The sequence below is a fragment of the Callithrix jacchus genome, chromosome 12 (genome assembly GCF_049354715.1).
Source record: "Callithrix jacchus isolate 240 chromosome 12, calJac240_pri, whole genome shotgun sequence".
Lineage (NCBI taxonomy): Eukaryota > Metazoa > Chordata > Mammalia > Primates > Cebidae > Callithrix > Callithrix jacchus.
Genome location: NC_133513.1, coordinates 70,260,552 through 70,287,928, shown reverse-complemented (window position 1 = coordinate 70,287,928; position 27,377 = coordinate 70,260,552). Strand labels below are relative to the sequence as shown.

Here is a 27,377-nt window from a genome sequence, read left to right as displayed (position 1 = left end):
AAAACTACACAGTGTCAGATCAGTCTTCTTGTCCAGCTCTGCCACTAACCTCACTGGAAAGACCATTCAATGTGTACTTGGCTTTTCTTCCTCATTAGTGTAATGGCAGGAACAGACTTACAAGACTCCAACTTGTGCCTTCAGTTCTTTGAAATCTATGGATTTTAATTTGCTGTGGCTTCCACTGGCCACCAAATTTCGCACAAAGCTGAGTGAACATGACTCTCATTAACCCTCATGTCATTCTATTATCTGCTAAAATTTTATTGCTTTACTGTATCTCAAACTTACACCTACCTGATATTATTTTACCACATGTATACTTAGCCTCTTATTTTTTCTTTTAATAATGTCTGCATTTGATTCAGAAAGGTATTTTTCAGCCCGATCAAATTTGAAAGTAGCTAAGAATTAGATAATTCTTCCTAGCTGTCTCACCAGCTGCTGTCTCCTAACCCTGCTTAATAGAGTCATATTTCACAGAGCTGCCTTTTAGATTTTTACTTTTCTTGGCTTAATTTCACTTCTCATTATGTCTCAATCTGTAACTACACTTTAACCCACTAGAATTCTGCAAGCTAAAATAACATTTATACTCCCCCCACCCTGATTTATAAAATACATTTTATAGACAGTTGCAATTTAAGATCAGAGCTGATCCAAAGCCAATGTGAAATCCCCTGGGAGGAGAAGCCAAACTTGATCACTTGAACCTTAATCTCAATTTTCCCTCTTTTTCTTTCTCTCCTTTCTCTTCCTTCTTCTTTCCTTCTTTCTTCCTTTTTCTATACACACATTCTTTCATATTTTCAATAAACAGAGTTGCAAAATATAAGAATCAAACTGGCACTAAAATCAAGATACTAATTTTATACCTATATTAATCTTATATGAATGTAATAGGTATTTTCTGGGACAGGAGACAGTAGAGCAGTAAGGTATCTACAAATGCATCTGGCCCTCTCAGGAGCTCTGCTTAGTCCCCATCTGCCTAATGTGAGCTTAAACACCTGCCTTGGACAAAGTTGCTTGACCTCTTCTATTGCTCTGCTTCGCTGATGCTTCAACCTGCGTTCAACTTCACTTCTTGGCCCCACTGTTCTCCAACCTCATTAAATGATAACATTGTCTAGTCTTGTATTCCTTAATTTTTTTTTGAGAAGTGAATCCAAACATTCTTTCATGTATACTAATTTCTCATAGTGTACAAAAGATAGAGGAGGACAATAAGGAGAAGGCAAAGAAGAAAAAGGAAGAGAATGAGAAAGAAGGGAGAGACTATTTTTGGCATTTCTCCCTTAATATTTACTTTACTTTTTATTTTATTTATTTTAAATATCTACTTACAACAGATTTTTAGAATCAAGATTAAAATTTTATTTTCTCTTATTACAAACTCTATTTTATTTCTTGAGAAAAACTGGCAGCCTAAGTTGCCTATTATTTTTATTTGCTTTTAAAAGCTGCTATTACTCTTTAACACCCTGGGATGCCAATGTGATGATGTCTCACGAGTTCCTGTAGATAGACTCACAACATGCCTATGGCTTCATGGAAATGAACATTTGCCACAGCTGCATAGGAGCTTACTCAAATGGGCAACACTAAATCTAACTAACGTGACAAAGCTCTGGCACGACCATCAGACAAATGAGTCAGAAGTTAAAACTATCATTACAGTTGTAGGGGTCCTTTTAGAATTAAAATTTCAAAATGATTTGTTTTGGAATTTGCAGTAGTTAGAAATGCTAATTTATGCATCAGAGAACAATGTAAATACACAATTGGGTAAATGTGGCTTACTTGAGCTCTTATAAGCAAAATTTAGGGACCTTAGCAGACAGTAATACTAATATGAGTCAAATTGAAAGCACATTATAACCTCAAAGGTATTTTAATCTTCAAAAATAGACATTTAATATCTTCCATGGAGAATGCAATAGCCCTGCCATACTCTGCTTTGATGAGAATACACCTCAAATACTGTGTTGAGTTCTGGTCTCCTCAACTTGAGATGGCATAGACATGTTGAAAATGCATAGGAGAGGGTGACCAGGTTGGTGAGGAGAACAACAGAAGGAGATAGCCATGCTGTATCTGAAGAAAAAATTAAAAAACTAAGAAGAAATAGAAAAAGTATTTTTAAATATCTGAAAGATAATCACACAGAAGAGGCAGATTTTGTTCCAAATACTATGTAGAATGTCGTCTTCTCATCAACTTAGTCAAATATACCAAAGCTTGAATCAATGAGTAGAAGCTACAGGAAGTTCAATAAAATGAAGAATTTTAAAAGACAGAGTTGTCCAAATGAACTAGGCAGTTTAGGAATTAAAGAATTTCCATTATTTGAAGGGGCTGGGCACAGGAGATCCTAAGCAGATGAGATTCGAGCAGATGTTTGTTCAGACTGAGTGACCTTTAAAGAATCCTGTTCAACATTAAATTCAACAATACCATAAAATCAAAAGCCATTTGTTTTCAACAGCCCTGGACATACCATAAAGTAAGGGCCAAAGATTTTAAAGAAAAGATGAATAAAACGAGAACTTAAAGTTGCCAATTTCAAATTCCCAAGCTGAGATAACATTTCGTTACTTAACATTTCTAGTTAAGTAACAAGGTCAATTAAATTCAAATTTAGAGATTGAAAATCTCTTTTTTTGAAATTATTTGGTTAGTTATCCACACATATAAGGCTGTTATATAGTCCATTCAAACTTGGCTTCTCATCAATGGGGCTAATTTTGGATACTTTGTTAATGACCAGTACATTTTTTTTAGGTCTATGATTGTCATACTATGATTCCTAATAATTACATTTGACGAACATACTTTTGACGTCACGTTTCTTGTGTGTAAACATCTGTGTAAGAATATCATTTTTAAATTTTATCTTCTGCACAAAATTACTCTGAAATGTTGCCTGAGAAGGTAATGAAATATATGACAGCAGGTATATTACTCTAAAAGTCCTGAAGACAGTAACAAATATTCATTTGGGGATAGAAGGGAGGTAAATAAATGTATAGCTGATGATTCAGAAAAGAAGAAAGAAAAGTGAGTAAAGCCTTTAATGTTTCTCAAAACAACATTTACAAATATTGAGCCAGATCCTCCCAGGTCCCTAAATGACCACCAGGTCATTAGCCCATTGGGGTGTGCAGTCCCTGGCCACAATGCTTTACAATGGGAAGTCATTGATTAGATAACAAAAAGGTTAAAGTGGCTTCGGATCAGATAGGCTTTTCCATTATTTAGGTTCCCATTGAAATTCGTGCAAATCAAAGAAAGAACTAACATGAATTAAAATAGGGAAGATTACTTAAAGGCAAAAAAAAAAAAAAAAAGGACAAGCAACACTAAGACTAACCTGAAATAAAACTACTACATGAGAGGGGGCAAAGGAGATCACAATATGGTAGAATGTATCTGATGGTCTCCAATCATTTGAGAGAGTCAAATGACGCAAAAAAAAAAAAAAAAAGTTAAATATAATTTTCCCATGGTAAATATTTTGTTATTTCAGTGAAACTCCAAAATGTATCATCTGTACAACATTTACTCACTATAAAAATGCTAGTTTTCCAATAGTCCTTTTAAAGATGCCATTCATTGATATATCTATATATCACGATATACAGATATCATGGTGAAAGTATTGGTTTTTAAGCAAGACAGAAACCAATTTCTTAAAACACATAAAGCATAGCTACAATAATATTTTGATCTCTTTCATTAAATCGTTATTGAAAATTGCTATTTCAAAAGCTTTTTTCAGATTGTTTTCATCATTAGTTCAAGATCTTTTTTTTACAAAGTTAAGCAGAATGGGCAAATCTTTGGGCATTTAAAAGGACTCCCTGTAAGGAACCTTCTCTTACTTGTTTTAAAAAATATTGTAATCATAAACATTAATCAGTTTTCTCTTTCTAGATTTCAGATGCAACCAATAAAAACATTAGTATTCTGTTTGATAGAAACAAAGAGAAGAAGGCAAGTAATCCAGATAATTAGTGACACTTTTATATGTTAAAGTTAGGAAACTGTTTCAAGGAAAGATAAAGAGACTTAAAAAGGAGAACTAACAATACCAGATATACATTATTTAATTGATACACAAATTGATAATCTCAAGATAATATGAAGTTAGTAACTCAAGGAAATATTATATTTCAAAGGTAAGAAATGAGAGAGAAAGTTGGTAGTAGTTAAGTTTCATCACAATAAAAATTTGCAAATACCTTCTTCAACATCTGAGATATATTCGCCATCACTGAGCATTTCAGGGGCATTGGCTTTACGAACTGCATGATTTAAGTGAACAATATAAGTGGATGAAAAATACACACTCTTGATATTACAACAAAACATTTCAATATTCCTGAAAAACATTTTTGCAATGAACTTTCTTCAGGAATCAAACAAAATACACAGTCACTCCTAATTATTATGAATGCAAAGAACATTTTCATACCTTCATCATCAGACATATCAAGAACTTCATTCATCGTTTCTGGAACATTCATTTTGTGCTTCTCTGTGACAGTCTAGTAACAAAAAAGCAGTCATTTTAGTGTGAGCAGACTGTACATTTTAATGGGTCTATTCATTTATCTCTGAATTAATCAGTTTCTTGTGAAATGCATGTGTTGAATATCTTGATTCTCCCACATATAAAATGACATCAAAATTGTTGTCCCTTAGTGGCATAAAGGTGGTCACCATATACAGAGCAGAGGAATACAAAATGAGAGAATTCTAGTGGCAAATCAACACAGCTTAAAAGATTGAGGTCTCTAATAAAGCTTTTTAAAGGAAAAGAGAAGATTCTGCCCCTCCTATTCCACTGCTGTACTTTTTCATGGTCTGATGAATCTGCCACCGCATTCCACTAAAGGTCTTGCTTGGCTGAAAAGAAGTCAAATGAACTGCAAGAAATATGTTTCTATTACTTTTGTCAAGCTTTCCATCTACTTTGTCTTCTCCTTTTACATGTAATTTTAATTCCTAAGATAAACCAAAATATTAGAATACTTAAAACAATGTATATGAAAAGATACTTTAAAAGTGATGCATTGGCAGGATCATTTTAGCCTCCCCCAAAATTTAAAGAACAGTATATTATGGAGCAAATGCCTCTGCCTCTTTTACTTGCTCTTTGATAACTTTGGTTCTATCCATCCAAAAGACACGGTCAGCATCACAGTGAGAAAATCTTAATGACTTTAGTCTAAAAGTGATTGTTTTTTAAAAAAATTCTCAGCATATAAGAGACTAATGGTACAAGGGAAGACACACATTTAAATAAGACAACTGAAAAAAAGCCAGGTTGTTAAAACTAAAAAGACATACAAATTCATTGTTTCTTAGAGACAATACTTGGTAAATGTGATTTCTATCCCTATCCCCAGTTATTGTGTTGAAATAAAGCATTACTTGATGTCTTTTCCAGCATGTAATACTGCAATGGAATATTTTTAAAAATAAACTTTTATTTTTAGAAGAGTTGGAGATTTATAGAATAATTGTGAAGATAGTATAGACAGTTCCCATATACCTCAAACCAAGTTTCCCCTATTTTAAAACTTCTATTATTATTATTATTTGAGATGGAGTCTCACTCTGTTGCCCAGGCTGGAGTGCAGTGGTGCAATCTCAGCTCACTGCAACTTTTGCCTCGTAGGTTCAAGCAATTCTCCTGCCTCAGCCTCCCAAGTAGCTGGGATTATAGATGTGTGCCACCACTCCTGGCTAATTTTTGTATTTTTAGTAGAGACAGGTTTCACCATGTTGGCCAGGCCAGTCTCGAACACCCAATCTCAGGTGGTCCACCTGCCTCAGCCTCCCAAAGTGCTGGGATTATAGGTGTGAGCCTGGCCTGTTATTAAGATCTTATATTAGCATGGAACATTTGTCACAATTAATGAATCAACATTGATACGTTATGATTAAAGTTTATATTTTATTCATTTTTCTTCAGTTGTTGCTTAATGTCCTTTTTATGTTTAGGATCCCACGGAGGATACTGTATTATATTTAGTTGTGTCTTCTTAGTTTCCTCTGGGCTGTGACAATTTCTCAGACTTTCCTTGTTTTTTTTTTGAGATGGAGTTTCCCTCTTGTTGCCCAGGCTAGAGTGCAAAGGTGCAATCTCAGCTCACTGCAACCTCCACCTCCTGGGTTCAAGTGATTCTCCTGTCTCAGCCTCCTGAGTAGCTGGGATTACAGGCATGCGCCATCATGGCAGGCTAATTTTGTATTTTTAGTAGAGACAGGGTTTCTCCATGTTGGTCAGGCTGGTTGGTCTCAAACTCCTGACTTTAGGTAGTCTAGCCATCTTCGCCTCCCAAAGTTTGGAGATTACAGGCATGAACCACTGTGCCTGGCCAATTTTCCTTTTTTTTTTTTTTTATTTTTTAAATTTAAGTTCTAGGATATGTGTGCAGGATGTGCAGGTTTATTACACAGCTACAGATGTGTGCCATGGTGGTTTGCTGCACCTATCAACCCATCACCTAGGTATTAAGCCCCACATGCATTAGTTATTTATCCTGATGCTCTTCCTCCTCGCCCACAGGCCCCAATGTGTTTCGTTTTCCTCCCCGTGTCCACGTATTCTTATTGTTCAGCTCCCATTTATAAGTGAGAACATGTGGTGTTTGGTTGTCTGTTCCTGTGTTAGTTTGCTGAAGATAATGGCTTCCAGCTCCATCCATGTCCCTGCAAAGGACATGGTATCATTTCTTTTTATGGCTGCATAGTATTCCATGGTATATATGTACCACATTTTCTTTATCCAGTGTATCATTGATGGGCATTTGGGTTGGTTCCACATCTTTGCTATTGTGAATAGTGCTACAATCAACATACACACGCATGTATCTTTGTAACAGAATAATTTATAATCCTTTGGGTATATACCCAGTAATGGGATTACTGGGTCAAATGATATTTCTGGTTCTAGGTCTTTGAGGAACGGCCACACTGTCTTACATAATGGTTGAACTAATTTACACTTCAGACAACAGTGTAAAAGCATTCCTATTTCTCCACAGCCTCAACAGCAACTATTGTTTCCTGATTTTTTAATAATCGCCATTCTGACTGGCGTGAGATGGTATCTCACTGCGGTCTTGATTTAGATTTTACTTTCCTTGGTTTTGATAAGCTTGACAGTTTTGCAGTGTATTGGTCAGATATTTGTAACATATCCATCAACTGGGGATTGTCTCATGGTGTTGTTTTTTTTTTTTTTTTTTTTTTTAATGACTATACTAGGGCTGTATGTTTTAGGGATGAACATCACAGAGGAAAAGTACCATTTCATCACATTGTGTCAACGGTATGTACCATCAACATGACTTATCGTTGTTGATGTTGACCTTGATCATATGGCTGAGGCAGTATTTGTCAGGTTTCTCCATTGTAAAGTTACTCTATTTCCCTCTGCTTCCACACTTGTTTCTTTGGAAGGAAATCACTATGTTCAGCCCACACATAAGCAATGGGGAATTATGTTCTACTTCTTTGGGAGTATTTTCATGCATTATTTGGAATTCTTTAACCTGAGAAATTTGTGTCTTCTTTTACATTTATTGAATTACTTATATATAATAGTATGAATTCATGGATATTTATTTTATAATTTGTACTATACTTGTAAAATACTGTTATATTTATTTATTTTTGTCAAATTGTTCCAGCTGTGGCCATTGGGAACTCTTTCAGTTTATTCCTATGTCCCTTTCATATACCCCCACCATTGTGTCTGTGTATTAGTTTATTTGCTTTGGGTCAGGGAAGGAGGAACATTTCCATACTTTTTGACACTCTAAGATATTCCAGGCTCATCTAATATATTTCCTGTGCTAGTCTCAGATTCAGCATTTCTCCAAGGAGCCCTGGTTGCCTTTAGTAGAGAATGGTATTAGCAACCAATATCTGGGTGCTAGAGGTGTTCTGCTCCTTACCTATGAAGAAATTGGGTATTTTAAACAATGCAGTTTCAAAAGACACAATTCACATCTTTTGAATATCAGCTTCTATCTATTCAGTTTGGTATGCTGTTTTGATTGTAATCTAATTAACTAAAGCATCTTTCTCAGCATTGCCACATCATGTATTTTACTCATATGGAAAAGACATTCTCTTTCCATTTTGAAAAATTGAAGTCTGCTTATAGAATCAATGGCTGCCGGAGTCCCAGTAACTGGCTATACAAATATCATGCCTGTGGGTGGAGGTTGAGCCATAGTTATTAGCTTAAAATCATACACTCCACCCTGAATTACATCAGTCCTGCCTAAGCCAGTTTACATGTAATCACTAAAGCATGGCTGACAAGGTGGTGTCTCAGCTTGAGATAATACACCAAATACCACAATGCTGGACTAAGTGTTAGAAAATTCTATGGACTCTTTTTTAATCAACGTGAATATTTCTTTTGGTGGAAGCCTCATTTCTTCACTAAGCAAACTGGACCTTTCCAATTAGCATGCAGAGTGTCTTTTCTTTTTTGCAGAAAGTCACCAACAAGGACAGCTGATGATGTGAAGAGTGAAAAGGCACTCCTGCATCCATTCACTCCTCTGATGGGAACCTTTGAGACCTTTCTTGGGCTTTCAGATTTTTTGAAGCTGTAACTTTATTTTGTCTTTCACTCTACTTTCTCTTAAAGCTTTTTTGATTTTGAAGAAACATTTTGAATTTTCCTATTGGGTGAGAAAGTAATTTACATTCAACCAAATAAGATTTGCATTTTGAACTTCTACATGCCTCAATTCTTTTACCATTGAAATAGAAGTATTAATATTGTATGTTTATTGCAACAACTTCAAATATTTATAGCATTGTGACACTCGTCTATTGTTAAATAGTTTGTCCTCTTCTTCTCCTGTCCTATGCTAGACAGAGCAATATGGGATATAAAATTAAAGGTAATAAACATTAATGGTTTGAACATTTTTTGGGGAAGTTAGTAATACATTTTAATACAATGAAATACTCAAGAGGTGTATAAAAGCAACATGTGGAAATTTATCTCTTAGACAAAGTATATCATGAAGTTCAGAATGTGTGCTGGTTGATAATCATTATTCTATTCCATTAAAACAATTGTTTTCTCTTTTGCAATTTACAAAATTTTTTTCCCATAATCAGCAGGTTTATTTTTCAGTTTCTAATGACTAAGAATGATACATTGAGTAAAACTGCCAGACAACTCAAACTGCAGGTAGCTACAGAGACTTTCAACCCATGTTTTTCACAAAAAGCACTAGGTATACAAACTAATTTGCAGGTACTAACCATTTTCTCCTTCATGTTAGAAGGTGGTGGGAGAGAAAAGGGGACAGAGCTGATAATTCAAAATGTTCCAGAGTCCTGTTCAGATTGACTCTGAACAGAGTCAATCTCAGGCCTAGGTGTTGAGTCATGGAATTAGGAAGAACTCAAATAAGCCTCTGATATCATGTAATATTTGTTCTTAATTCCAAAGTTATCAAATCTTGATGCTGTTCAAAGGCCCCAGATGGGGTTGAAAAGAGATGACTTATCCTAGAGGCTGCAGTTTGGAAAAGTGTGTTTGAGCAATAGGGCCTCCTGGTAAAGATCCACTTTAAATTTTAACAAAACAGCCTATTGTTTTTCTTATAAAAACTCCAATAGGTGGACAGAAGATGAGTGACAGTAGTAGGCAAAACCAGTCCCGATTCCATCTGGATTTTTTTTTTAAACAATGTAAAAATTTTTCACAGGAATGATAACGTATCCATGTACCATTTGTGCATTAAAACATTTTTAAGGAACCAACTTAGAGTTTTCAGTTTTTTTACATTGTCAAAGAAGGATGTTAAAAAATTTTTACCTTCACCACTTCATTAAAAAGTTGTTACATGAAAGCAAACAAACACATTTAGTTGTATATGGAGGTAAAAACTCCGTAGCTACAAATGCATCTTTTAAATAGGCATTCTTAGTGTTTTAAATTTTTATTCATATTGGCAGTAAAAGTTCTGCTATCCTGACTGCTAACAATGAGGCAACTGTATTTTACAACACAGTGCTTAGTTTATGAACGGGAAAAATATTCATCTCAGAAAAGCCCATGAAAACTGACTGAAAGCTGGCTCCTAGGAAAACAAGGCTCTGCATTCCTTACTTACAGTTGTGGTCATGGTCTCTTCGGTCACTACCTTCAGGGTGTCCACTACTGAGATGTAGCCAAGGCGCCGGGCAATGCCAAGGGCGGTATTCCCATTCTGGCAAAAGGAAAACATGAACCAGGAATTAGCAAGCCTTATTCCACATTTTTTTTTTTTTTGCTGATACAAAATCAGACCCATCCCACTGTCATACACAAAAAAGTGTTTCATTAGAGACATACCTTGCACAAAACCCACCTAACCTGTTTGTACTCATACAGCAAAGTCTGGGCAGCTACACATGCAATCCAAGAAGCTTTTTCATGTTCTAAGTAAGCAACCAATGAAACCAACACAATTTTTTTTCTTACATGTGTACTTCCTACTAGGTGACAATGCATTCAGTAGTTTTCACAGGTAAAACACTAATCATCACTCTCTCTCTCTGAACAGCTCTTGTTATTGTTCATTGTTCTTCTTTTCTCATTATACTGAATGCTCTGTGTATCCCTCTTAATGAAAGTACAATGAAAAATGTAAGAAGACACCAGAGCCAGGCCCATCTATCTCCTCCCTCTTCTCCCGAGCTGGCCTTGAGTGCTTACCACGGTGAGTTCATTGGGGGAGGCATTGTTCTGAAGTAAGACGTTTATTATATGCGTATGTCCCTGCTGTGCTGCTTGATGTAATGGCGTATACCCATTCTGGAGAAGGAAGATGGAAGAGATGATTCTTACTTCCTTTTAAACAAAAATAAATGATTTTGGTGGAAACAAAAAAGAAGGAAGGGGCTTACCTTTGTTTTGGCATTAACTTTTGCAGAATGCTGGAGCAGGAAATTAACAATCTTGATATTTCCATAGTGGCAGCCCACATGCAGGGGTGTGTATCCCATCTGTAATTATTATTTTTAAAAAGCATTATAATTATACTTTTACTAACAGCTATCCTAAACAGAAGCAAAATTGTTATTTAATCTTCCTTTTTGAGCTGGAAAAAGTAGGTGTTTTTTCCTTCTCTGTGTAAAAAAAATTGCCCTTGATAATTCTCAGCATAAGACTCAGGTATAAGTTAAAATACCATTGCCCATAAAATTGTTAGCTCCCTAGACTGCTTTATTTTTATCAGCTTATCTTGTTCTTAGAACTTTTCAAGATAGAAAGGGAAGATGGAACAAGTGATAACATAGACTGACTGACTCAGTGGCTGCTCGTTCAGGGTCGGAAGATAACTTTACGGAGTCTTGACTTTTTATTGAATGTTTTCTGAAAGCTTAAAACCTAGGCAAAAATGAAGTGGCTAAATAATAACACATGGCAAGAGGTAATTATCAAAATGCCTGATAGAGATAGGAAAATGCACAGAAACACTAAAAAAGAGACGGAGGCTGGTGTGACCTCAGGTGGTCTGAGAATTATGAACTTGAACAAGGTATACCAAGATCGTTAGTCTTTTGCCTTCCTACCTAGAGTCCCAGAGTTTGAAAACCGCTGATTCACTGATTTAGACAAAGAAATGGATTGTTTCTCAAATTAGTATCCACTGACCCCTGAGGGTCTGTAAGTTCTCTCTCTCTCTCTCTGTGTGTGTGTGTGTGCGTGTGCACATGTGTGTGTATACAATCTAGATAATTTTTTTGAGATGGTGTCTTGCTCTGTCGCCCAGGCTGGAGTACAATGGTGTAATCTCGGCTCACTGCAACCTCTGCCTCCCAGGATCAAGTGATTCTCCTGCCTCACCCTCCCAAGTAGCTGGGACTACAGGTACATATCACAACACCCAGCTAATTTTTGTATCTTTAGTAGAGATGGAGTTTCATCATCCTGATCTCTTGACCTCGTGATCCACCCACCTTGGCCTCCCAAAGTGCTGGAGTTACAGGCATTTGCCACCACATCTGGCTGATAATTATTTTTTTAAAATAAGGGTATTCCAGATCCTTCTATAGAGGGTATGTTTGTTATAACAAACTGAGGAAGGAGACCCCCTCCTCCCAAGCTTCTAAGGCCATTTCCCTTTTAGCCTTCTACATTGCATTTCAAAAGGAGAAGTTAAAAGTCAGCCAGAGTTGGTGCTGCTGGTCAGGTCTAAAGGATTAAACCCCCTACTGCTAACCACAACCCTATCTATAGACCATGGATATGGTAAGGAGGAATTTTCCCTGGAAGGTATTGTTCTTGCTCAACTGCTCAGACCCCCACCTAGTCACGTCCCCCATGCTCTCCATCCTCTCACGTGTGCAGCTCTCAGACTGTAAGCCAAGGTTTTCTTTGTTGGGGAGCTCAGTTGTTGAGGTATCTATGCCACCGCAGCTCCCAGATGAATAAAATGACCACTTCCTTCCCTGTTTGGTGTTGAGAGGTTTGTCTGCGGCCCTCCTGCTTCAATACTACCCTGCAATTTCAGAACCCCTGTTCATAATGACACTGGCAGTACCAGATCTCTGAAAGGGAGAACATTGACCTTTAATTGCAGCATTTCTAAACAGGAATGTGGGGGGGTGATCCATGTTGTCAAGGGTCTGTATCTTCTGTGATGGTACTGGTATCTTCATGGTGGCCCCAGTAAATGGATACTTTTGAATTTGAAAAAGAGATGCCCAAACCACAGTTGATTGCAGAAGGTGAAGATACTTTACCAGGGAGGTACTGCCCTAGAGAGTTGACTCTTGGTAGACTTTGTTTCACAAAACAAACTGCCAGTGCACCCACGCTGAGCAGACTGTCCCTGATAAGCTTACCATAACCATATATAGGAAACTGACTTCCAGCCTCTAACGACCCTTAATTACATGATGGAGGATATTCCTTCTTGGTGACCAGAATCTATTTGCCTGCTTTGCAGGGTTCTTCTTTTCAGTACAGAGGAACTCAGATACTGCACCCATGATCAGAATACTGTTTAATAAGGGAAGCTTGAAAATAATGTATCCACTCAACGCTTAGTACAATTGGTTTAACTGATTGAAGTAACATCATTTCCAAGTTCAAAGAACTTCCCTTACAAGTCAAAACCATATGGACTCAACATATTTTTAAAATCTAAATATTAAAAAATTCTTTGAGATTTTAGTCAATTTGCCTAAGGTACAATACAACCATTTCTAATAGTTGTTGAGATGGACGTGTTGATTAGATTTATACGTGTGTGTGTGTCTGAGACAGGGATGATTAGATTTATATACCTATAAATATACATACATACATACATATGTATATGTATATGTATATGTATATGTATATGTATATGTATATGTATATGTATATTTGAGACAGGGTCTTGCTCTCTCACCAGGCTGGAATGTAGTGATGGGATCGTGACTCACTGGAGCCTCCCCTTTCCTGGACTCAATCTATCCTCCTGCCTCAGTCTCCCAAGCATGCACCCACCACACCTGGCTAATTTTTCTATTTTTTGTAGGGATGAGGTCTCACTATGTTGCCTAGGCTGATCTCAAACTCCTGGGCTCAAGTGATCCTCCTACCTTCGCCTCCCAAAGTGCTGAGATTACAAGTATGAGCCACCGTGCCTGGCCTAAATATTTTAATGTACAGGTAATATTCATCCTCATAGCTTCCTATCTCATTCTTATGAAACTCTAAGTCATTATAATATAGTGTTAGGAACTCTCTAATTCTAGTCTCCCCCAACCTCTCCAACCCCCATCCATACATCTCACCATTCTCTTCCTTGTTTGCTATATTCTAGGACACTGGTCTTGCTGTTCCATAAACACTAAAGTGTTTTGTCAAAAATACCTGGGCATGGCCACGAAGACTGAACTTGCATTCAGAGAAATCAGATGTGGGCTCTTTCATTCATTGGGGTTAACAGCATTCCCACACAAAATAGCACCTTGCATAAATACACTCAGATGGGATGGGAGAAATTCTAATCAGCAGTAACAAATTTTTCAGAGTTACTATTTTTTTCTTGAGTAGCTAAATAAACAGGCAAACCAAGAGCCATAGCCTAGCGAACCCAGCAGCCTCTCTGCCTCTTGGTAGTCTCACTGATAACATCATTACAAGCTGATTAGGTTTTTCCTTCCTGCCTTTGGCAACACTGGATAAAGCTCAGCAAAACCCTGCAAAATACATCCGAGTCTTTAACAACTTTCCTTTCTTGACTGCCAAGGAGTAGATGTTTACATCCATTCACTCATCAGGCTGCAATTCTGACTGATGAGAAGGAGGGAAGAAGGGGCTCAGCAGCCAGGAGCCTCAGAGGCAGACCGTCTGAGTTTGGGACTCAGCTCTTCTACTTACTATCTGTGTGAATTTGGACAAATTTTTGAACCTCTCTGTGCATTGGTTTATGTATTATAAAATGGACTTCAATAATGGTATCAACCTCATTGTGTAGTCATAAGGATTAACTACGTCAACAAATACTTCAACAGTGTCTGACACATCTATTACCTCGTGCTGAAAACAGTGCCTGGCAGATCATCAGTGTTCAATAAATATCTTATATCTGGTAAATTAATGATTGAAAACAGGAAAAGATAAAGTTAGGTGCGGTGGCTCACACCTGTAATCCCAGCACTTTGGGAGGCCAAGGCTGGCAGATTACTTGAGGCCAGGAGTTCAAGCCTAGTCCACATGGCAAAACGCTGTTTCTACTAAAAATACAAATAAAAATGAGCCGAGGGGTGGTGGCATGTGCCTGTAGTCCCAGCTACTCAGGAGGCTGGGGTGGGACAGTTACTTGACCCTGGGAAGTTGATGCTGCAATGAGCCATGATCATGCCTGTGTGCTCCAGCCTGCACAACAGAGTGAGACCCATCTCAAAAATAATAATCATAATAAACAAGAAAAAGCAATGGTCATTTCAACTCTGGCTCAGCCCTTCCCACTTCTCATACCCCTTATAATTTTGCTAACCATTTTTCTTTCTTATGGCATGCTCATCTCAGATTATAGACATATTTTAATGTTCCCAAATTAGAAACAAAAATCATTCCTTTTAAATATCTCTCCTTTTCTCTAGGTTTCTATCCTTTCAAAACTAAACTTCTTGAAAAAAATAATCTTCACTCACTGTTCCATCCCATTCTCCCTACATTTCACCATCTCCACTACTCTAGTCAAACTGCTTTTTAATATCCCAAGTGCCCATCCATGCATAGCACGCATGTACCTGGAGCTTCTCTTATCTGAAACACCCTGACAGTTTTTCATAGTTTGACAGTCCTGTTATATTTTTTCCTGACTTCTCTTCTACCTTTGGACAGGCCCTCTTCTACCTCCTCCATCCATTGTAAAATGGAGTTGAGCCCAAGGGTTTTTTGTCTTTGGTTTGTACCACACTTTTCCTTGGGGATCACATCTAATTTCACAGTGTCAGCTAATGCGTTTATTCTGATGATTCCGAAATCTTCATCTTTCGTCCTTTCCTGCGTCCAGATCAATAAATGAGTCATTTATTGAATCTTCCTACTTGAGTCGCCCCTAGGTAATCTACGATTCAACATGCCCAATAAAAACTCATCATCCTCTTTCCCCAACTGGCTTTGTCTCCTTTATTACCTGTCTCATCGAATGGTACTTGTGATCACCCAGTTACACAGGTCAGATCCTTAATTTCATCCTGAATTTTACCCATTAGCTTCTCCTCAGTCCCCCTACACAAGTGATCTTCAAATCTTAACTGTCTGTATATCTTTTAGTTGTTTCTCAGATTTCTCTCCTGTTCCTCGCTGTTTCATCTGCCACTTTGTTGAGGCCTTCTTTATTCTTTATTTGGACCTCACAATAGCCTAACTGCCCCTGCTCTAAGCTTTATAATCACCTTATTCTTTGCATTGTTTCTCAGGATCTTTGTAAAGCAGATTGTTGATTTTATCACGTTGGTGTTTAAAACCTTCAGTGGCTTCTCAGCGCAAACAGGATAAAGAGCTGAACAGCGTAGGCTGGTATATTAAGGCCCTCTGAGATCTTCTTAATTTTCTAGCATTATCTTAAGACATAATCCCCATTCTTCTTCTCATGTTCCCATGATACTGAATTAGCTGTAGCTTCCTCTTTCCTACCTACCTTTGTCAAAAAATGTAGTTAATACCTAATACTCTAAAATTATATGTATATTTCTAGATACAGACACATGGTCAAAATCAGGCTTTGTAATAATTAGCTTTGGGAACTTGTGTAATAATTTTTCTGTGCCTCAATTTCCTCATCTGTAAAATGGGGATGCTAATTTTACCAGCCTCATAGAGCAGCTGTAAGAATTAAAATAATAAATAAAAATCACTTAGAATAGTACCTGGCACAGAGAAAGTGGGTGATACATTGTTCTATTTTATGATGATGATGACTTTGTTAGTATAATACTATGTGTTTTGCTCTCTAAACTATGAATTCTATGAGGATAAGAAATATATCCCCCCAGGTAAGAATTTGGTGACCAGTGGGAAATCTATAAATGAATGTGAAATGAGTAAGTCTCACATAAGTTCTCAAAGCTTTTTATACTTTCACACACATTTAAAGGAATCTAATGTAACTCCTGATCCCTACTCAGTGCCCTCTAAGAATCAGTGCCTTTCAGGGGTGGGCTAAATAACATGCTTCCGGACCTTATCCTTCTAAAAAGCAAAAGCAGGGGCTTCGTCTCTATCAACATTGATTATTAAACCCTGTGGCACAATTTAGTTTAAACTCATTTAGCGAACTTTCAATGCAAAAGGTGGGTGGGGTATAAAGGGTCAGCAAACTGGAGGGGTGCCAGGGAGAGAGAACTGCAAAGGCTGTTACTAGGATTTTCTAGTTTTTTCCTCATCCGAGAGAAGAGAACTTGATAGTTTTATTGTTATTAATTATTTCTTCATGTAAGCCAATGAGTTGAATGGTATACATCCCACCTGTGGGCTGCTTGGGGATGTCTTCTTTACCAATGAGAAAGTCGACATTCATGGGATACAAGAAACTCCTTATTCACAAAATTAAGCAGCAAATGCAAGCCATCTATCTGCACTTCTGCTGTGCTCTAATTATGGGGCAATCATGGCTTCACTTCCTTTTGGTGGCTATGACCTTTGCAAAGAAGAGAAAGGAAAGGAAAAGAACTTGTAAAGGACAGAGAGATGCTTTCCAAAGTGAGATGCTCTCCTCCATTTGTAAAGGGTGGGAAAGGTTACATGCTTCAAGATATTATACGGAGTACAATCCATGGCCAGGCACCATGGCTCATGCCTGTAATCCCAGCACTCTAAGAGACCAAAGTGGTGGATTGCCTGAGGTCAGAAGTTTGAGACCAGCCTGGCCAACATGGCAAAAACCTATCTCTTACTAAAAAATACAAAAATTAGCCGGCCATGGTGGCACGTGCCTGTAGTTCCAGCTACATGGGAGGCTACGGCAGGAGAATTGCTTAAATCCTTGAGGTGGAGGTTGCAGTGAGCCACTACACTCTAGCCTGTGTGACAGAGAGAGACTCCCTCTTGGAGAAAAAAATGACTGCCAATTGGGACCTGAGTTGGGCTAGGTTAGGAGTAAACCATGGCAGAGTCCTGAGACTCGTACATTGAGGGGCTGTGTGTGCAAATGGGAAACAGATGGAGGGAGCGCAGTACTTGTTTCTCTCCTCCCCCACCTGGCCTTGAGAATCCTCCCCATAGTCCCTGGCTGAATTTTAGGGCATGTCTTGGATGTGCTAGGGCAGGAAAATGTTGAGAAACTTGACCCAGATCTTGCCTTCTAGAGTTTTCTATCTATAAGGAGGAGAGAGAACCTAATAAAGTGTTTAAATCTCTCTCTCTCTCTCTCTCTCTCTCTGTGTGTGTATGTGTGTGTAAATAAAGCAATACGGAGCGAAGACATTTCCTATGAAGTTGCAAATTTCCAAAGTGGAGAATTATTTCCTGATGAAAGTATTCAAGCAACATAAACAAAATAAGTTAAATTCAGTCTCATTTCAGTCTCATTTTGGTGCCTTCAATACCCTTTTACCTGGCTAATTTGGGGTACTATTTCTGTATTACTAATAACTTCAATATGTCCATATACCTCAGATCCTACCTATATTATATATAAATATTTTATTCACAATATTTAGTAGTCATTCTTTTTCGTGTCAAACGTGGCATGTAGAGAGAAAATATGTTAGAGTAGATAACACAAATCTGATAGGAAGAAATAACAAAATTAAGCATCTAAAAAAATTTTCAGAGAAATGTGATTAATGTTAAGCTATATCTTTGATAACATGAAAAATCCTTTTTTTTTTCCTGTGTTTGAATTGTGGCATTTAGATTAATCAGCAATTTTGTTTTCTTTTTGAAATGAGAGCTATTTGTCTGAGAGACGAAGAACGCACGCTTGAGCACACAAACCATAAGGAGTTTAGCAAGTGAGTAATAATTAAAGAAGCCTTAATTTAATCTGTTTCGTAAATCATGCTGAACGAATGTAGAGGTCACAAATTATAAGTTTTTCTATTTGTCTATTTGTCAGCATTTTAAAAATCCATCACAAAAACTAAGAAAGGTACAAGCTTTCACACTCTGCCCCTGAATGACGTATCTGTCATAAGGAGGCTCAACAGCATTAAGATGAGGGAAACTGCTATGCAGCTAGGATAAAGTAGCTAGGCCGATAAAGACAAAAGTCCCTGGAATATGGCAACCAGAGACTTTAGTGTCCCTTGCATAAATACACATTTATTTGTTTTGTTTTGAGACAGAGTCTTGCTCTCTCGCATATACATTTAAGATACCACATAGGAAAGAGATGATTAAAGGGTTTGTTCTCCTGATACAATCATGGTTTCTTCCTTACAGCAGTCACCAAATGGACACATTCTTTTCTGTGTAGAAAAGGAGGGGCTATACCTTCGTCTGGGCGTCCACATGAGCTCCTTGGTTTACAAGGACTTCTGCCACATTCACTCTATCTTCTTGAGCAGCCAAATGAAGTGGGGTCAGGCCACTCTGCAAAAGATTCAAAGTGCACAGTCATCTTACAGGAAGGAATGTCACACACAAAGCCATGTTTTAGAAACCATTTGTGAATTCTAAGATGGTAAGCCAAGAATTTCTATGTTTAAAAAAACTGTGGAATAAATGTCTGTGCTTTGGAGGCCAAGGCAGGTGGGTCACTTGAGCCTGTGAATTCGAGACCAGCTTGGGCAAATGGCAAGACCCCCATCTCTACAAAAATTAGCCAGGTGTGGTGGCATGCACCTGTAGTCCCAGCTACTTGGAAGGCTAAGGCAGGAGAACTGCTTGAGTCCAGTAAGTGGAGGTTGCAGTGAGTTGAGATAGAGCCATTGCACTCCAGCCTGGGTGACAGGAGTCAAAGAACGCTGTCTCAAAATAGATAGATGATTGATAGATAGATAGATAGATAGATAGATAGATAGATAGATAGATAGATATTATACTCTATTAGCACTGTGGCAAGATTACTATCTGTAGGCTGCATGAAAAATTGTAGGCATAATCAAAAGTGTAAGAAATGGTGTGAGCCTTGTATACTTAACCACAGACTAAGCCATTATCGAAGTTTTCCTATATTCATTTCATCTATCCCTCTTTTCCTTTTCATTCATTTCTTTGTGGCAGTATTAAAACAAATCTAGACATTATAATTTTCCCTCATACACTTCAGTGTTCATCTCCAAAAATTAGCCTCTTTTTTTGACAAAATTATGCAAGTTTTACTATATCACCAATGGCACTAGTTTTAGCAAAAATTATTTAAATGGTATCTGTTTACAAAGTGAACATTGACATATGCTGATATTTTCTCCATATTAATTCCCATGGTCTAATGAATATTTTCTGTATGTCACTCTGGGTAGGAAAGATCGCCTATGAAATGTAATGTGAATGCAGAGCATGAGAATTTCCAGGTCATTTAGATGATGTGTGGGTTTAACAAGACTGATACAGTATTTGAAACTAACCCTTAGAAAATTTGCAGAACACATGGTTGCTCTCATGACCAGGAAAAATATTACTAAGACTACACTCTGGTTTTAAAAAAACCTTGTAAATTGTAAAGCGTTTTCAAAATAAAATTTCAGAGAAAGTGGGTTGGTGTAAATGCTTTCAGATTTTTTACTTTCACCCATTATAAGCACAGAAGTTAATATCTTAATCCTGGACGTCTTCCCCTCTCTCTAGTATCTGTGCAATGAAAACATCAGCCTGTCCTATTTGTCAGAGGAAAGGAAGGAATTAAAGGCAGTTTCAGGAAGAGCACAGAGCCTTCTAGATGTGAAACATTATTTATTCAGGGGTTGCTATTCCATCAGAGCAATTACAGAACTCAGAGAGAATCAAGCTGGGACTTTTTAATAATGTTTATAGAATTTTGGAGGAAGCTTACTCAAACTGAATGAAGGGGAAATGGGAAAAGGAGGACTGATGTATTCACTTGAAATTCAACAAAAATAAGCCTGGGCCAAAATTGGCACCACCCAAACGCTGACCTCATCACAGAACAATTTTTCACATTCTATTTTAGAGGAAATAATATTGTCAGCCATAACATTTTGTGAGTGTCATGGTCACCTTTTCTAAGTTTGAGACTCTCGACACTGAGGATACTTTTCAGAGTAGCTCTCAGCAAAGACTGAGAAATGTGTGGTGGGCGTGTGCTGTCCTCTCATGCTCCCATGCCCAAGTGCCTGCTGCTCACATGGCTGACCCACTCACTGCATGGAGTCACTTCAGGCCTCACTGGCCTCTTCTCTCTTCTTGTTTCACTAAAGGGCCAAGTTATTACATTTATGTGCAAACCTACTTTGTGCTCACCTCTATTAAAAAATCATAATCCTGCATTTAAATTCTGTTTTCTTGCTTGTCTTCTTCAACCACTGCGAGCTTGCTGAGGCGAGTATTGTCTTTAATTTTCATGTAACCAGTGTCTAGCACCTAGCATTTAATCTACCCATTCATTGATTAAATCAGGGGAAAAAAATTAAACCTTCTTCTTAGGTAGAACGGGATAAGTTATATAGATGACATTTTATTTTTACATTTATGGTTATGATTTCAAAGATTTTAAAAAACAGTCTGAAGGTAACCACAGCCCTATTTGAGTTCAGAAGTTACCTGTTAATCTTTCATGGCATTTTAACCATTGCTCACTTTAAAAATGGCATTTATTTGAAACAGAGGAAACATCAAATTAAAATAGAAACAGCTCTGTTTAATGTTCTTTCAGTTGTATAAAAATATAGCCATGGGGTCTGCAAAACCTATATGGGAAAATAGGAACATCAAAAGCAAAACTGAATCAAATAGAACGCTAGCACTTCAGCAGTAACTTGGGGTCCATGACTGTTTTTCCTTAAAAGTGCTGGGAAAGTGCTGGTTACTAGTAAGGAAAAAGAAAGCGAAAACAATAAAGTGTTTACTTCAACATAAACTAGGAAAGCTAAATACTTCTTTTAATAGTTATTTCATAGCAAGGAAATAAAATGTAGAGTTATATGATAAGAGGGAAGGGTAGGCAGGAGCAGGGAGGAGGGGACAGTGAGGAATGGATGCTTAAAACACTGGCAGCTCGGGAAAAACTGACAAAAACAGAGAGAGTTTCTTACTGAATAATAAAAAGTTGTGCTGCTTTTCTGTTTTCATATGAGGGCATATTTAGTACTTTATACGAAAATGACAGCGGAGAAAGGAGGCAAGGATTTACAAATGCTTTCTCATTACATCGTTTCTAATGATAAGCTGAAAGTTAAAAGTATTAAAAGTTCTCCAAAGTTCCTGAAGTTCAACATGCTAATGAAAAGCCAGTTGATTTTTAAGAATTCCGTTAGGAATATCTCTGCTTGTGTATCATTTATTCAGGAAGGTGGCCAGAAATTTTCAGGTTTCCCTGGTTTACTGTACATCTTTGGGTTCAGTACTGAGAAAATTTTTACCATAAATATTTTTATGGTAAAATAAAAATCATTCTGTGAATCTGAAAGCTGTGATTCTGTGAATCTGAAAAATCATTCTGTGAATCTAAGGTGAATTCAGGCTGGGTATATATTGTACTAGCTGGCTGCAGGATTTTAAAGAAACAAAGTCAATCATGCTATAGTTTGGTATCAAACCTACTGAAAATATTCAATTGAAACCAACTGTGATAGTATTATATTGTTTCTGGAAGAATTGATGAAATACAATATTATGGGCTCACAAGAGAAAATACACTCTAATAGATACCAGCATGTGCTTCAATTTGAGAAATGCAAGGTCCTCTTTGTCATAAAGACAAGTTGAATTTTGTAACAAGCCATTAAAATTCTGGTCTCTAAATTGGTATATAAAACTGTAGAAAATTCAAAAGGTCAAACAAATCTTAACTATAATGACTATTTGAAATTACTTTAAAGTCCCATTAACGCTGAGACACATACTCCTAAAAGAAATGTTTAATAAGAAAAAAATAAAATTAAAAGAATGTGTTTGCTCTGTAATGACCAAAAAATATTTTTACAATTCTAAAACCAAAAAAAGATATCTCTGGTCTCTCGTGTATGTCTTTTGGGGTACAGAATTTGTTGAATAATACCTTGAGAATTAAGATTAGTATGGAGTAAACTCTCCAAAATTGTAAAAGCTCCAAAATTTAAAAAACTATTCTTTTCTACTTAAAACATGGTGCTGAATGTTATCTCAGTGGATCCTCACTGCATCTCATGAAGTCAGTATTGTTATCTACAACACTTCCTACAGGACAAAACTGAGGCTCAGAGAGGTAATTTAACTTGCCTAAATGACACAGTTCAGAAGAATCCAACTTAGGATTCAAACTCTGTGATTTCAAAACACAGGCAGGCGTGTTAAAAGTATTTAAATTACTTGTTTTTGCAACATAAGACTACTGCTATTTTGAAACTCTACTCCAATATCTGAGCTAGGGCTGAGAAATGTCACAGCTATGCCCATACCCAGCAGGTAGAAGAGAAGCTAAATGCCAGAGAGTGGAGGTTATCAGGAATCCGAGGGCCCTTTTGCATGGTTTCCCATTATCTAACACTTAGAAACACTTATCTTGTGTTTTGGGCAAATCTTACTGAGCAATTCAGCAAATCCAAATTCTCTGATACATACAGCGAGAGGCAGTAACTTCATTAACATGTTTCTAGTTAATTGTGGGCTGAACTTTTGCTTTGCTTGACAGAACTCTTGTCTTTTCTTCCTGAATAATGACGATATCAAAGATGAGCGTATGGGTGTTTGAAGAGTTTAAGGAACAGTCTTCACAAGTTTATTCAAAATGGCCAACAACTTCTATCTACTCCATAAAATAGTTACTTTACATTTGTTATTAAAGTGAACTCATGAAGGCAGCAATGTTTCCCATTTCTCATTGTAACCTAGAACTGAAAACTGGATCAGCAAGGAGCAGGAGCCCAAAAATGTTTGTAGAATAAAGCAATGGGCTGCAATTTATAACTTCTTATTTGCTATGTCGTGGTGAAGTAACAGCGGTGGTCTTTAACATTATAACAGAACTTTATGTTACTACAAAAACTTTGTATACTTCATTTTTATAGCTACATGTCTACAGAGCCACCTCCACATACACTCAGTTACATGAATGAATTATTTATTTACCATTATCTTTCTTTCTCTCTCTCTCTCTCTCTCTTTAAAAAAAAAAAAAAAAAAAAGAGAGACCGGGTCTCACTCTGTCGCCCAGACTGGAGTATAAAGAAGCAATCACGACTCACAGCAGCCTCGATCTTCTGGGCTCAAGCAGTCCACCCACTTTGTCTTCCCAAATAGCTGGAATTAAATGGGTGAACCACAGCAACTGGCCTATTTACCATTTTTCTTAAACAGACTGTTTCCAAATTTTTGTTCTGGTAAACAGCTCTTATTACACTTTACACATCATATTTGACCCAGATCTTTTGTGAGTTCTCAGTGACCTTTCTGAGGCGTGAGGTTTTGGTGAGCCACATGCTTCGTCAAGAAAGTGGGTTACCTTATTGCTCAGGTTCACATTCGCGTTTCTACCGAGGAGCAGCGACACCATGTCCACGTGTCCTTCCTGCGCTGCGAGATGGACGGAAGCAATTCCTTGCCGGGTAACTGCGTTGGCATCAGCACCATATTCCAGCAGAGTTGTTGCTATGTCCATCTGGTTCTTTTTGGCAGCAATGTGCAGTGGCGTATAACCATTCTGTCAACACAAATCACTTGGTCACATGCCCAGGAACAAGATAAAAATGTGCACAGTGCATTTTCAAATAGTATATATCTCTTTGTAGTGGCTTTCTATGATTGCTTAAGAAATCGTGATTAAGTAGGCAAATACTGGTAAGCCAAGTGGTACCATGAATATAGTGCACTCATGTTTCCTAAGTAGGGAAAACATAATTTGCTTATTTCTTTATTTTTTTTTTTTGAGACAGAGTCTCCCTGTCACCAGACTGGGGTACAGTGGTGCAATCTCAGCTCACTGCCACCTCCGCTTCCCGGGTTCTAGCAATTCTCCTGCCTCAGACTCCTGAGCAGCTGGAACTACAGGCGTGCACCACCACATGCCCAGCAAATTTTTTTTTTTTTTTATATTTTTAGTAGGGTGGGGTTTCACCATATTGGCCAGGCTGGTCTTGAACTCCTGACTTCGTGATCCACCGCCCTAGCCTCCCAAAGTGTTGGGATTACAGGCGTCAGCCACCATGCCTGGCTGGAAAACATAATTTAATATAAATACTTTAATCAAAAAGAGTCAGAGTATTATTGGTTTTCCAAAAGGAATATAGATTTCCCTTTTACAAAGTTATATTACAACAAGCTCAATAATTAGTTGCTTTATTTAAATTGAGGACAGGAGGAAGAAGGAACAAACAATGTTATCATTAGGGCATGTTCAGAGCCATTCATTCTTTTATTTGAAGAACACCTTTCATGGCCATCTATTGCTTACAAGTTGAAATTTTTAATTTTGCCAACAACTTCATGGAAGTCAAGACACTATCATCTCTTGTCATTTAGCCCTTTAACTTCCTCTATTACAAAATTTGCCTTCATGTTGGTCTGTCATCCTGCACATCCCCAAAACAGAATACAGTCTCACGTTTCTCTGTCTTGCTTTATTCTGCAAGAATACTTTTCCCCAACATGCCCAGGAGCCAGCATCTGTCAGCTGAAAATTCAGCTTAAGGGTCACACCCTCCATGAGGTTTTGAATTTCTTCCCACTCCTCAAGCCTCAGCCCCAGCCCCCGCCCTGAATGACTCTTACCAAAGTCCTGGGGATAGTTAGTGGCACACTCTTTTGTTTATTTATCTGTCCCCTCCTACTAAAATATACATTTGTTAGGGGCACATATTGTGTTATATTTGTCTTTGGATCTCTCTAGTGCCTCACAATAACTGACATATATTAATTACATGAAGAAAGGAATCCTCAGATTTTGAATCAACAGTACTAGAGCTTTCAGCACATTCTGGCATCCTTCTTGGCTGATCCCTGACGCCCAGAGACAGACAATCAAGACTCCCTTGATAAGCTGTTAGTCAGCTGTGCCTCAAGAGCCATTTGGGGTCTCCTGTCCCAAGAACGAGTTTTGGGGGATGTTGCCCTGGTTTACAGTCACTTATAAGAAGGGCAAGATTCCACTTTGACATGGACATGAATCTGAGTATATAAAATATGCCAATGAGAAATTAGAATTTTTCCATGGATAGGAATATTTAGAGAAGGAAAATAGAATCTATAAATTTATATTTGGAAGTATGATCCAAATCTGGACAATCGATCAGTCACAATCTCTTTTTGAGTCACATGGAAGAATCAGAAACAACTCAGAGGGATTTTAGAAGCTGTGGCACCCAGTACTCAGCCACCCTGCTGCAGTGACCCTCACATTTAAGTCACTGGCATGTCCAAATCCAACAGCATTCCTCACTTGACAAACCCTTATATCAACCCATGAAAGTGGAAACGTCACTTCTAGACTCTTCTGAAATGAGCCTCTGCCAAACTGGATGAGCAAGGGTAAAATATTTTATATCCCTATTTTTAATTTTGACCTATTGCCATCTGGAAACCCCAGCTGCCCTGAGAAGCATTTGGCCCTCTGCTGGGACACACCCTTCAGAGACCGATGCCCTTAGAGCCAAATGCAGAGTTTTGGTCTGAGTCCAATGCTACAATGAGTGACAGGAGTGGGTGAGCTGTTTCACCTCCCCAGCACTCCAGCGTAAAAGTGAAAATTCACAAAGCAGCACTAAAATAGGAAATATAATTAGTCAATGTGTCTAACACTAACCTAACTGCTTAGAGTGGTAAAGGCAAGATAAACTCAGAATTTAGCTTCTTATCATGCATCTTCTCTCTTTTTGCTTTTGCTATTGACATAATCTTCAGGTTAGTCATTTCTCAACCCCTAACCAAGGTAAAGCAGCTCAAGATCCTCTCACATATGAAAATCTTCTTGTTTACTTCTAATTCCACCAAAAAGAATCCTATGTTCTAAAATGTTTTTTTATTAAGAGAGCTGTAGCAGCCAGGCTTGGTGGTACATGCCTGTAGTCTCCGCTAATTTAGAGGCTGAGGAAGGAGGATTACTAGTGCCCAGGAGCTTGAGACCAGCCTAGGCAACATAGATAGAGCCTGTCTTTAGAACTCAGAGAGAGAAAGAGAGAGAGAGAGACAGAGAAAGAGAGAGCACGCACAAGTGCGCGCACACGTGCATACCAGCGAGCCTGACTTAGCTGTATAATGTATGACAATTCCAGACAAATTACTATTATTGTTCAAGGATTTATCTTGAGCTCCTTATCTGAGATACAAAGGAAAGTACAAAGCAAGGGAAAAATGACTCAGGTATTATTTTAGTATGAAAAGTTAATCTCAGAAAGACTTATCAAAAGTAACATATTGCATTTAAATAATATTTTAATTTTTTTCAAGAACTTTCACGGATACACTGATCCATATCAATAGATATCTTGTATATTTTATGGAGGAGAAACCTGATAAATAACACTTAAAGCTTACTATCTCTTCCACAATTAGGATCCAGCTTATGCCTGAACTCAAGCCAACCCTGTTGCCAGCTTAAGGTCCTGACACAGGACATAGTAGTGGGCTAAAATGGATTAGAGCAGCCCACTACTTTTCAGCACTCCAATTTCATGAAACCTCATCACATTTCTAGGACACGTATGAATAAGACAATACACTGGCAATTTAAAAAAAGAGAAGAAAGTAGAAGAAATGATAAGAAGAAGGCATCACATACTCTAAGAAAAAGGACACAGGA

The 27,377-nt window shown here is 37.6% G+C and overlaps 1 protein-coding gene across 49 annotated transcripts in view; it reads right to left on the bottom strand.

Annotated features, from left to right (window-relative positions):
* ANK3 (ankyrin 3) overlaps positions 1-27,377 on the bottom strand; it is a 541,984-nt gene that overhangs the window by 129,623 nt on the left and 384,984 nt on the right. For 29 of the 49 annotated variants that reach the window (XM_078345880.1, XM_078345884.1, XM_078345883.1 and 26 more), the window contains 7 exons: positions 24,087-24,284; positions 18,980-19,078; positions 10,942-11,040; positions 10,751-10,849; positions 10,167-10,262; positions 4,478-4,550; positions 4,245-4,307 (listed from right to left, as the gene is read on the bottom strand). In XM_078345880.1, the coding sequence (XP_078202006.1) occupies positions 4,245-4,307; positions 4,478-4,550; positions 10,167-10,262; positions 10,751-10,849; positions 10,942-11,040; positions 18,980-19,078; positions 24,087-24,284 (727 nt within the window). The remainder of the gene's footprint in view (positions 1-4,244; positions 4,308-4,477; positions 4,551-10,166; positions 10,263-10,750; positions 10,850-10,941; positions 11,041-18,979; positions 19,079-24,086; positions 24,285-27,377) is intronic. The other 20 variants (XM_078345893.1, XM_078345894.1, XM_078345916.1 and 17 more) reach the window with 1 other exon arrangement.